The sequence below is a fragment of the Fusarium venenatum genome (genome assembly GCF_020744135.1).
Source record: "Fusarium venenatum strain MPI-CAGE-CH-0201 chromosome Unknown EDB82scaffold_3, whole genome shotgun sequence".
NCBI classification, from domain to species: domain Eukaryota; kingdom Fungi; phylum Ascomycota; class Sordariomycetes; order Hypocreales; family Nectriaceae; genus Fusarium; species Fusarium venenatum.
This window is the reverse complement of record NW_027072131.1, coordinates 1,698,318-1,710,282: the sequence shown is the minus strand read 5'-3', so window position 1 is coordinate 1,710,282 and position 11,965 is coordinate 1,698,318. Positions and strand designations below refer to the sequence as shown.

At 50.0% G+C, this 11,965-nt stretch overlaps 5 protein-coding genes across 5 annotated transcripts; 3 read left to right on the top strand and 2 right to left on the bottom strand.

Annotated features, from left to right (window-relative positions):
• Positions 1-894: 894 nt before the first annotated feature.
• EDB82DRAFT_477037 (uncharacterized protein) lies at positions 895-2,754 on the top strand (the record flags this gene model as incomplete). Its single annotated transcript, XM_025726783.2, has 2 exons — positions 895-1,381; positions 1,628-2,754. 2 exons carry the CDS (start codon positions 895-897, stop codon positions 2,752-2,754), a joined length of 1,614 nt encoding a protein of 537 aa, XP_025581315.2.
• Positions 2,755-3,165: 411 nt separating this feature from the next.
• EDB82DRAFT_217113 (uncharacterized protein) lies at positions 3,166-3,589 on the bottom strand. The gene has a single exon (XM_065607236.1). It carries the CDS (start codon positions 3,499-3,501, stop codon positions 3,214-3,216), a length of 288 nt encoding a protein of 95 aa, XP_065463828.1. The 5' UTR covers positions 3,502-3,589; the 3' UTR covers positions 3,166-3,213.
• Positions 3,590-4,699: 1,110 nt separating this feature from the next.
• EDB82DRAFT_217234 (uncharacterized protein) lies at positions 4,700-7,791 on the top strand. The gene is made up of 2 exons (XM_025726782.2): positions 4,700-4,766; positions 4,833-7,791. Exon 2 carries the CDS (start codon positions 4,925-4,927, stop codon positions 7,484-7,486), a length of 2,562 nt encoding a protein of 853 aa, XP_025581314.1. The 5' UTR covers positions 4,700-4,766; positions 4,833-4,924; the 3' UTR covers positions 7,487-7,791.
• EDB82DRAFT_433681 (NADP-dependent oxidoreductase domain-containing protein) lies at positions 7,668-8,767 on the bottom strand (the record flags this gene model as incomplete). The annotated part of the gene is made up of 3 exons (XM_025726781.1): positions 7,668-8,059; positions 8,116-8,661; positions 8,713-8,767. The coding sequence occupies 3 exons, from the start codon at positions 8,765-8,767 to the stop codon at positions 7,668-7,670; spliced, it is 993 nt and encodes a 330-aa protein (XP_025581313.1).
• Positions 8,768-9,355: 588 nt separating this feature from the next.
• EDB82DRAFT_504196 (uncharacterized protein) lies at positions 9,356-11,461 on the top strand. Its single transcript, XM_065608727.1, has 3 exons — positions 9,356-9,904; positions 10,296-10,719; positions 10,777-11,461. Exons 1-3 carry the CDS (start codon positions 9,779-9,781, stop codon positions 11,139-11,141), a joined length of 915 nt encoding a protein of 304 aa, XP_065463827.1. The 5' UTR covers positions 9,356-9,778; the 3' UTR covers positions 11,142-11,461.
• Positions 11,462-11,965: the final 504 nt, after the last annotated feature.

The window sequence follows — 11,965 nt, the reverse complement described above, 5'->3', positions numbered from 1 at the left end:
CCGTGGCCCCGTCCCCCGTACGGGCAAGAGTGGCAGAAGGTATTAGGGCATCCATGGGCTTAATGTGAAGAAAGACTAGGGAAGCCCAGTCCCGCACCTGATGGATGTTTCCCTTGCCCCAGACATGACTTGGGTGCTTTGACAGGGGTCCGGGGGCACTCTGCCGTCTGGTCCGCCGCTGGGCCCTGGAGGGTGTGCGTGGGCGTGTACAGATTGTGAGTGTCAGGACCTAATAAGTGAAGCTAGTGGATCCCATAGAATGGGATGTGGTAGTGGTGGATCTTGATCCACAGCTCCCTGACCCTGGCTTGTTCGAGTGAGACACGACATGGAGGGTTTTCCAACTGCCTATCGAGCATCTGGAGTGTATACGCCAGGCCTCGTCGTCAGTACTTATCACTCCACGGTCCCCGTGCTTGTCTATCCTTCGTTTCTCTCTTCATCAAACGGTATGATCGACGGATCTGTGTAATACTTTCTTCTCTTTTATGCCAGGTTCTTCCTTCTTTTGAATCGTTCTTATTTGCTGGATTATCCTCATCTCGAGAGTCCCTCACATTCATTATAAACAACCACTTGCGGCACTCTCGATATACTTGATAAATCTCTTGTTCTTGTTTCAACTTGATCTTGAGACTCTTCACGTACAACAAGAACTTCCCCAACCAACATAACTAATACCGTCGAGCTACAACTCGACACCCACTCTTTGGAACACCAAAAAGGAATCGAACACCACACACCATCCTTAGGCCGACAGCCAGTCCCAGCAAACTATACACCAATACCAATTAATAACTAAACTCACCACCGCAGCCAACTTTAAAAGGTTTGTGGAATCTTGGGAATACCAGTCGATTCACAATGTGGCTAACATGATTGTCTCGATTAGAAATGGATTCCACAATGATGCCCCAGGCCATTGGCCAAGGTCCCTTCTACTTCTACAACACAGAGTCCAAGCATGACGTCCGACAACACTACCCTCAACAACAGATGCACATGTATCCCATGGTCCCTACGTTGCCTTCCACTCCCGTCTACTCGCGACCCAGCTCTGCCAGTAACTCTCAGCCTCCCACTCTGTACAGCAATGGCCCTGCCGTCATGACTCCCACTGCTTCGCCTCAGCCCATGTCGCATAAGCCCGCAATTCTGTTAGAGAACGAGTTCTACGAGAACCCTTACTTCCCATCGACACCACCTCTGTCAACTTCTGGCAGCACTATTGGTAGCCCCAGTGCCTGCGAGGTGCTTCAGACCCCCATGAACCCCATGTTCTCAGGTCTCGATGGCCTCGACGGCTTCAAGGAGGCTCTGGAGCCTGTTGAGACAGCAGTCCTCGACTGGTCGAACTGCGGATCTCCTCCCATGACACCTGGTAAGTAAACAAAAATTTCCTTACCACAATTTGTTCCAAATATGGAATTGCATGATGGCATTGTACCGCAAACTCGGGCTTGGGCCTATTTTTGGTGGTGATTGCGGGAAAGTAGGTAGTGCTGACGTTGGCTGCCGCTTTCTCAACCCAATCACCTACCAAGGCGTAGGCCTGCGGTGCGCTGTCCTAGCGTTCAAATAGTGGAGCATATACGGGAAAGACCTGGAAGCTAACTCTGTCTGGCAGTGTATCTCCAATCTCAACTCGGAAAGGTTCCCTCTCTTAGCAACACCGCCAGCGACATCTTGTCCACACCATCTCTTTCTCCCTCACCCGCGCCCTACGCGCGATCTGTGTCTACTCCAGATTTGGACGTTGACTTCTGCGACCCAAGAAACTTGACTGTCGGTACTGGCGCTATCAACAGCACTCTTGCTCCTGAGTTCTGTGCCGACGAGATCAAGGTTGAGCCCAAGATCGCTTCTCAGTCGTTTGACTTCAACCCTGCTGCTCACGGCCTCCCCACCTTTGAAGACTTTTCCGAGTTTGACTCTGAGGACGACTTCGTCAACAGCCTTGTCAACCTTGCTGAGCAGCCTGCCAACGCCTCTACTGACATTACTCGACCTCGTGCCTGCACCGGTTCTTCGGTTGTCTCTCTCGGCCACGGTAGCTTCATTGGTGACGAGGATCTATCCTTTGACGAGAACGAGGCTTTCCAGTTCCCTTCCCACCCTAGCCCTCCTTCCACCTGCGCTTCCACCTGTGCTTCTGAGGACTGCCACCAGAACAAGCGAGTCAAGAAGTCCCAGTCCGAGGAGCGCCACACTGCTCCCGCCATGAACGTCGCTGCTTCCGCTGCCGACTCTGGCAACGCCCAGGAGTCCCCCAACCAGGCTGATGAGGGTAGCGACTCTGGTGCCTCCTCTGGTTCCGAGGGTTCTCCTGCTCCTCTCCCTGCTCCTGCCAACCGCCGAGGACGCAAGCAGTCCCTCACCGAGGATCCCTCCAAGACCTTTGTCTGCGATCTTTGCAACCGTCGTTTCCGCCGTCAGGAACACCTCAAGCGCCACTACCGCTCTCTCCACACTCAAGAGAAGCCCTTTGAGTGTAACGAGTGTGGCAAGAAGTTCTCCCGAAGCGACAACCTGGCCCAGCATGCCCGAACCCACGGCAGCGGTGCCATCGTCATGAACTTGATTGATGATGACTCTCATGCCTACGGTGCCTCTATGGTGTCTGCTGCCGACGACTATAGTAATTACGGCAAGGTCCTCTTCCAGATCGCCTCCGAGGTCCCTGGCAGCGCCAGTGAACTTTCTTCGGACGAGGGAAGCAACCAAGACAAGAAGAAGCGCAAGCGCTCCGACTAAATAGTTTCAACACTATTTGACATCTAACATGATCAAGAGAGCCACTTGACTGTCTTGACATATGCCGAAACGACGCTGACGACCTTCTTCTTCTTCGGCCACCCGCATCTACTTGACGGTGGCATTTGGGTCACGGAACATTTTTCCGTTTGGGGTACATACCCTTGGGTTAAAGGGAATCACAAAAGAGTGCAAGCGGTAATGAATGCATTTACAAATCGTCACTATAACCTGTATCAACAATATCCACAGCTTCCTCTACGCATGACGACAATAGGGAGGACATTTGATTTTATCGACATCTTGTTTTTGTTCAAGAGTTTCAATGCATTGCGACTGCCAATCGTGCACACCGCCGTTTGAGCATGGCTATCTGGGCGACTTTGTTTTTCAACGGATACATCTGGCGCGAAGAGGGGAAAAATTATTTGGTTTTTGAGAATATTTGGGAATCCACACCTAGGAGCGAAATGAAGGTGTGATGAGTTTGCTAGCGACAAAGACTACCATACAAATTTGGCGGCTTGCCGTTCTTACACTCGTTGTAATCATCTTGGGCGACCGGAAGCTGGAACTGAAGGTTCGCCAGAGTGACGGTATCACTTGAGGGCTTTGGGAGATGAAGGGGTCTTGTCTTTCGTCTTCCATATTCTTGTGTTTACTCTGATTCTTTGTCTGTCGTTTGCCTGTTGCTGGATTTAGAGATGTCAAGGATAGGAATGTGCTGGTCACAATCATGACACTCATTCATCCTTACAGTGCTACATGTATACATTAGAAGTTTGATCTATTGATCAACAATTTACATTTTGCTGCTACATATTAAGTTTTTGCCTTGTGATTGCCTCTTGTGATATGATTTCTCCAGTCTGGGTTATTCTTCTACTCTGTACGCTCAAGCAAACCAAGTTGACTCAGAGCCCAAAGTTTCCTTTGAGTCGCAGCAACACATGCTCATGCTGCAGTAGTGTTACTATCTACTGTACAGTACCGTAGTTCTCAGAGCCAAGCTTTTCATAATCGCCGGTAGCACCCGCGGGACCTTGCATGGACCCTGGATAACCCACTGATACATCAAACACTGCACCACCTTTGCAACTTGGAGGAATGGCTGGCTACCTCTCTCTAGTCCGTTCTTCTCACCTCGACGGTCATTTCAGTCGAGGCTAGAAGTGAAGAAAGAGGTCAGATCGGCGATCGCAGGTAGCGCCCCGGTTGTGCTCAGGGACATGGACCCTGTCCGTCCTGTCCGTGTTGGCGTTGGTGTTGGTGTTGAAAACCCACGGGTAGCGCTTCCTGCAGGTGGGACTGATCGAATACATTACTCGTTTCTTAAGCTAATAACGCAAGTGTGGTTTCTGGGCGAAAAGTACCCTTGGGAGATGCCGGCACATGTCGTCTACCTAATGCTCGCGGCTCTATCAGAGAAAGACCCTGATGTCTCACGCATTTCTTTGGTGATCGTCATGGCTCGGACGGCAACCTCTCCACCACGCCATTCCTATATAACACGGACGGCAGCACGACAGCCCTGAGATGTGTAGAGACGGGGTGAGGAAATTACACGAGACGGGACCGACGGTGATCAAAAAAGGCCATTCCCATTGATCGACGCCTCTTCAAAGGCTTGATTCCGGCTGGTTAACACAAGGCCAGGGGACAAAATAAGGTCCTGAACTAACACCTCTGGGGAGTAAAATTGTTTGTTCAACTCAAGCTGGCTAGATCATCCAGGGACCTGTCCCTTATTTGTTAGTTCAGCCATCCCGAGATGAAACGCATGGAGCCAAGCCAGCCATTGTCGTTTCTTCAGATTTGGCCTTCCTCTTGCTCTTGCTTGGTCAGGTTAGGTAGCTGGGTAAGTGGTTGTAAGCCCAGGATCCACAGAGAAAACAGTTTAAAACATCCACCACCAAATGAATCTGCTTCACACTATCGATACTTTTACACTATACACCACACCACACACTAAACCGCGCTACACTTCATCAAATATCGGCACGTAATTTCAAGTAAGCCATAGCCTTCTTCCCTAAGCCTTCCAATCTGTTTCCTGGGCCGTTGCTGATTGTTACCAGATTACTTTTGCCCGGGGCCTCATTTTCAGGCCGTTGATTGCCTGCCTTTCTGGGCAAATCTACAACCGTGCTGGCAAAAGGCAATATCCACCATGGCTTCGGAGCAGCTCAATGTCATTGCCCTAATCTCGGGAGGCAAAGACAGCTTCTTCAATCTGATCCACTGTATAGAGCACGGCCATCGGATCGTAGCTCTTGCAAATCTTTTCCCAGGGTCAGGGACTTTGACATCCGACTCAAGCGCAGGCACACTTTCAGGTGTCAACGGTATCCCACGCGGACAATCACCGTTCCGTCAGGAAGACGCCACTGAGGCTGGGTCGAGGACCAGTGACCACGCATCCACTGATATCCTATCTCCAGAGGGCTTCCAGCATATCCATCCGGAGACGTGGGTACCTCAGCCTCCCGAAAGACATGGACATGATGGCCAGGACTCCGGGGAGCCTTCCGATACGGATCTGAACAGTTTCATGTACCAAACTGTCGGGCACGAGGTCCTCCCCCTGTACGCCGCTGCAACCGGTCTGCCACTCTATCGCCTGCCCATCACTGGGCGTGCGGTTCGCCACGAGAGGGACTACGATGCCACGGTCGAAGCTCAGGACAAGGACAAGGGCGATAGCGGCGACGAAACAGAGTCAATGTTGCCCTTGCTACAGGCTATTGTCGCCCGCCATCCAGAGGCCAATGCTGTCTGTGCAGGTGCCATCCTGTCCACCTACCAGCGTACCCGTGTTGAGTCAATAGCACTCCGTCTGGGTCTTGTGCCCCTGGCCTACCTATGGCAGTATCCGATCTTGCCACCCCCGCCTGGAGCCATCGCAGACGACACCCAGTTGCTAATCGATATGGCTAACGCTGGGCTGGAAGCACGGATCATCAAAGTTGCCAGTGCTGGTCTAGACGAAGACCATCTGTGGGAACGCGTGTCAAGCGAGACTGGCTCACGTCGTGTCAAGAGCGCGTTGCGCAAATTTGGCTCGACTCAAGGCGCCGCAGCTTTGGGAGAGGGTGGCGAGTTTGAGACGCTTGTTGTGGATGGTCCTTACTCAGTGTTTAGGAAGAGAATTTCCATCCTGGAACAGGGGCGTAAGATCGTGCGTGAAGGAGGTGGCTGCTCATGGCTGTTGCTGGCTGGTGCACGGGTAGAGGATAAACAAGATCCTGCACCCAATTCAACAGTTCGGGTGCCCGATCTCCTCGATCCACGATTCAAGGCTGTGTTTGATGAGCTGCCATTAGCCCTGGACCAACTGAGGGATATAGACGCCTTAGCAGTTACCGGGAAGCCGGTGCCGCTGACCAAAAATACAGTGTCCTCAACTGAGGATGTTGAAACTCAGCGTTGGTCTGTTCTTCCAGACGCCACCACAGGTGAAAGGTCAATCCAAGAGGAGACTATTCAAGTGGTAGAGAAGATCAGAGTGCTAGCGTCAGAAGCTGGTATTCAGCTCTCTCAGGTCACAAACACTATCATTGTTCTACGGCACATGTCAGACTTCCCAAAGGTCAATGGTGAGTACGGGAGATTGTTCCCAAAACCAAACCCGCCATCTCGAGTGACTATTTCTTGTGGCGAACTACTGCCTGGAGGCGTGAACATTGCTGTCTATCTCAGTGCGCCTACACCCAAGACGTCACAAGACCGCAATGGCCTACATGTACAATCTAGATCTTACTGGGCGCCTGCAAACATAGGTCCATACAGCCAAGCCATCGATGTGCCGGTAACAGCTCACCTTCAAGCAACAGGGCTGAGATGCATCTCTATTGCAGGGCAGATACCCCTGATCCCAGCAACGATGCTGTTACCTAACCCATTTGAAAAGTCACACGAGCTCCAGATAGTGCTGTCTCTACAACACCTCTGGCGAGTAGGCCAAGAGATGAAGGTTCAGTGGTGGACAAGTTCTGTTGCTTACTTCCCACGGGCTAGCTCCTCAGTTGAGATCCAGCGCAGTGCTCAGCTTGCAGGACATGTCTGGAGGAAAGCACACGGGTCTCCAGAAGAAGAAGAAGACGCTGATGGTGGCCCCGATCTTTGGGACCTGAAGTTCAATCCTGCTTACATGTCACTCGGTAACGATGATAAGACAGCCCGAAAGGTCATTCCTGACTGGGATGCGCTCACTCTTCGTCAACAGAACGAGCCTGAGACATGCGTCCCTCCTATGTTTGCCGCTGAAGTCGAAGAGCTACCACGGCAGGCAGCAGTAGAGTGGCACGCTCATAACGGCCTTTCCAGAGTTGAAGAGGGCAGCCTTGTGTTGGTTTCTCTTTCCGAAGTCAATGCTCCTGGCTGGAATACATGGCATTCAGTTGTCACAACCGAAACTGCAACTGTTGTATACAGTACGGTGTCATATATTTGCGCTGATGGGGCCCAGTCTTTGGCTCTGGGCGACTTAAAAACGGATATGCAAAAAGTCGTCCGTGAGTCTTTCCAGCGACTCCTTCCTCAAGGACCAGAGGTTGTACATAGTAAGCTTTCTATGGTATACGCAGACGCTCTTCAAGTCAAGCCTATCTGGAACAACACTAGAGACAACTGCGAGGCGGCTATCATTCCTTGCCGATCTATCTGGTCATCTGAGGGACATAGTGCCATGGCCGTGGGCTTATTCGAAACGACCCTAGTACGTGGTTCATGATTACACGAAGTTATGAAATTTGAACAAAATTACCTAGTAACAAATCTTATCGTACATAGATCTTCTCTAACCATTTCGACCCAGTATTCTGCCTGCTCTGCGGTGAACTGACCAAAGCCGAATGCTAAACATCTTGTACACACTGGTTGGCTGATTCTCGCCAATAACCCTTATCGGACTATCATGCGTCGACATATTTCATATGTTGTGGAGGATATCGCTCGCCCGCTGGGGTAAAGGAGGCGAGTAGACTGTCAATATCATGCAAATCCTCATCGGTCAGGTCAACAATCGTGGCATTCTCCCGGATACGGTCGGGCTTCGTCGACCCAGGGATAGGGACAATTGTGGGCATACCCGGGCGTCGAGAAAGCGACAGTAACCAGTTGATGGCGATCTGGCTCACGGTGCAGCCCTTCTTCTTTGCAAGGGCCTCAACGTTGTTGACAAGTTCGATATTCTTTAAGAGATTGTCGCCTTGCCAGCGAGGATGCATCTTGGCACGGGGGTCATCTTCAGGAAGATCCTTGGCAGACTTGATCTGGCCTCCGAGGAGACCTCTTCCGAGGGGCGCTGAAAGTCTGGTTAGATATCACGGTTCATTTCAAATTAAAGAGTGCAATGCTCACAGTATGCAAGAACGGCAATGCCAAGTTCTCCGCAAGTCTCTAGGAGACCGTTTGTCAGGGGGTCTGTGGTGAAGAGCGACAGCTCAATCTCAATTGCAGTGATCTTGAATTTCTTTGCCGCACTACGAAGAGTGTTTACATTGATCTCGCTGCATGAGATGCCATCGATTTTGCCGGCCTTGACATACTCGTCGATGGTAGTAAGGGTGTCGTTCTCGTAGTCAGCGTTGGGGTCTTTACGACCGACTTCGAATGTAGCAATTCGTCCGGCAGGGCCCAGAGTCTTGACGCAGTCATCAATACTGCGACGGGTGTTTTCCTTGCTACCCATGGGGACATAGTTGTGACCCAAGCCTCCCTTGATAGTAAGGACGATACGGTCAGCATCTTCAGGATACTTTTCAAGATAACGACGGATGAGAGTTAGCGAGTTTGCGTCTGGTGGACCATAAAACTCTCCGCCGTTTAGCCAGTTACAGCCGGCATCGAGAGCAGCTCGAATGGCAGCAAACGTAGTCTCGTCAGGAAGAGGACGCGCAGTTAGGCCTGAAGAATGGTTAGCTTGTGGTGGGCTTGGTTATATGAGAGTGTCGTTACCCATGAGACCATAGCCAATAGGGCCAACTTGCTTTCCAAGGATATTGTGCGACATGATGATGTTTAATGTGTTATTAAAGAGTAGTGTAGATATTGAGGAGTCAAGTAGTTGAAGCTGATAGATGTAACTGTTGAGTTGATGAGAGTGAAGTGATAGGAAAAGGAATATACAAAGTTCCATGGCTTGATATTTATTCATTATCTATTCTTCTTGATATCATAGCTTCCCTTGATCTCCCTCTTGTTCTATGATGCTATTGTCGTCTACTTACACGGGCATAAGAGCTGACATCGGAATTAAAAGTGGTGAAACGTACAGCCAACCAGTGGAGATCAACACTGATTTCCTAAAATGGAAAACAATCCAACGGCGAAGCGGGACCGAAAACTATGCTGGACTCGGCTTTAAAGAGAGTTCCGGGCTTTACGGCTTGAACAGAGCGGGTCGTAATCGGTAGAAATCAGATTTAATGGAAGTTTACTAGGGATATATGATTGGAGCTTCTATTTCTCAGTTACGACTTGATCATGATTTCAGCAGTTGATGGGTTGGTTCCCATGATGAGAGACTGTCACGCTGTACTCTAAGAGTCAGATGATGATGAACCACCTGAGTTGTAAAGCTATGAAAAGAGATACTTACTCAGAGCACTACCTCATCATTCAACTAATAGTTCATGTATATGAAATTTTCAATCAAGTCTATTGCAGTCTGTATGTTGATTCTCTTCCAACCTGCTTCACCTTTATCCAATAACTACCGAGTTGATAGAAGCGCTTGAGCCACTAGACTCAAGACAACCTAGGGAGGCTGAGCGCCTGTCACAAGAGACAACCCCACTGCAACTTGGTTCTGAAGCAAGGCAAGCTTGTTGTGACCTCACTTCTTCTTCATCTTTCATATATCAGACCCTTCTTTTACGACGTCTTCCACACAACATCCATCATAGCACGACAGTCTACCGCTGTCATCCCCAATTGAGTCACGTCAGATTTCGTGTTTCAGCGCTCTACGCGCCGCATATCAATTGAGAAGGTGCCAAGCCCTGCTCTGGTTGATCTTGTGATGGCCGAGACTGCGCCAAAGGCAGATGCCAATACTCACAACAATGCCCCCGCCCGATCTTCCAGTATTGGGTTTAATCTGGGAAGGCAATCTTCGTCGAACACGCGCATAAACGAGATATTGGAGGTGGGTAAATTCTTCCTATGCATGTCCATCCAGGTATCGTATGGTGTGAGACATGGGTTCATGAGATCAATCACACGCAGGAATAGTGAGCGGGAGAGGATCGCCAACCTCTTGTCTTTTCTCGCTCGTTGGCCATGCTCGTGCATACTCTTATCACTCTCAGGCATGCATGTGCCTGTTTGAACTATCTTCACCGTACAATTGGTGGCGTTCGTTCTATCGACTACCGGCGGATCTTCCCCCGTTTGACATAGCTCCCGACTGCTTAGCCGAATATTGCGTGCTCATCTCTCTTCCCAGTTCCTCTTCTTCCTAACGTACCATGCTCATCCTTCAGAAAACACACTCAGTATTGAAACTGGTGCTAATAATACCTTGTTATCTCTAATAGAACGCTCGTGAACGCGCCGAGTCAATGGCCCCTACTGCTTCTCCCAACAACCTCTCCCCAATCCCTGCCGGTAGTCCTATCCTCCCACCCAACTCGGCTCTTAAATCGAATCCTGTAAACGAGGATAGCAGCGCCGACGAGGCCACAGGCTTCATCTCTCATACACCACCCCTGAACTACAGCTCTCTCAACGTTACAAGCGCTGCGGCTTCTGGTCCCCGCGCTCGCAGAACATCTACTCGAAGCTCGCGCCAAATACCACCCTCTCATCGAAACAGTAACAGTGGCGTACCGACTCCTCAGGCAAACCAACAGGATGAACTAGAAGATGAAAGTCAATCCTGGTGGAAGGCACAAGCGGAGAAGTTCCATTCCATAGAGTTGGAAAACAAAGGCAGTGTCGCACGTGATCATCTTGCTATCGGTAAGCTTCACGTCGAAACACTGTCGCCAACTATCAATACTGACTACAGCACAACAGAACGAACGTTCCTAGCATGGTTACGAACATCTCTTTCGTTTGCGAGCATCGGTATAGCTGTTACACAACTCTTCCGACTCAATACCAGTCTCGAGAGCGGCAATAATGGCGATAAGATCTCGGACCGAAACGCTGCAACACTACGACACATGGGTAAACCTCTCGGCACCACGTTCCTAGGTATCAGCATTCTGGTCCTGTTTCTTGGATATAAACGTTACTTCCAATCTCAGCACTATGTAATAAAGGGGAAGTTCCCAGCCAGTCGTGGTACAATCATGATTGTTGCTTTCGTTGCTCTGGCCATCATGATTGCATCTCTTATAGTGGTGATTGCTATACACCCTTCTGAGCATGAGTTGTAACCATTTTCTGTATATGATTAATAGCCCAGCCTACATTGACCTAGTTGGAACAACTTTGGGTTTGGGTATATAGGCAGTGGTGGGTTGCTTTGCACATGGCGCATTGTATGGGATTCGTATCATGACTTAATGATACCAGGAGTATTTGCATACAGTACAAGACCTTTTGGGGGGGAAATTGGTCTCATTATACATACTGTTAATTAGATGACGGCATTAAATATCAATTCCATCATTAAAATGTACTTTTGCGAGCTCTCATGATGATAGGCATCATGACTACCCATTATATTTTCATGAGTCGTCAGACGTCACAGCGGGTTATGGCGGGGTCCATTCCTAGAGCTCCCCACCAAACAACACCATCCCACCTTTAAACTCCTACACTGACAACTCGAGACTTGTAAACGCTTCAGCCTCTTCCGAGAATATTCGCATAATTGTACAGAAATCAATCATGGCTTCCAAGCTAAAGCCTGTGGATATTCCAACCTTTGCCACCACTCAGCTTGCACTTCTGGACCAAGAGCTTCAGACTGAGATCAACGAAACCAGCACGCTCATTTCTAACCACAGTCCCACAGCCCTGCAACGCGCCGGTCTTGCTCTGACAAACCTCGTTGTCTCGGGCCAACGTACTGGTCTCGGTGGTCGGACAGTTCTTGAGCTCTCTCCCGACGCTGCTACGGGTTCAGCTGATGAACTGCCTGAGCATGGCCTACGTACGGGAGACATTGTCCTTGTCGCTGAACAGCCTGCCGGGAGCGCGAAGAAGCGCGAGGTGAAGGACTTGGAAAAGAAGGGTGCCAGAGGTGTAGTCACAA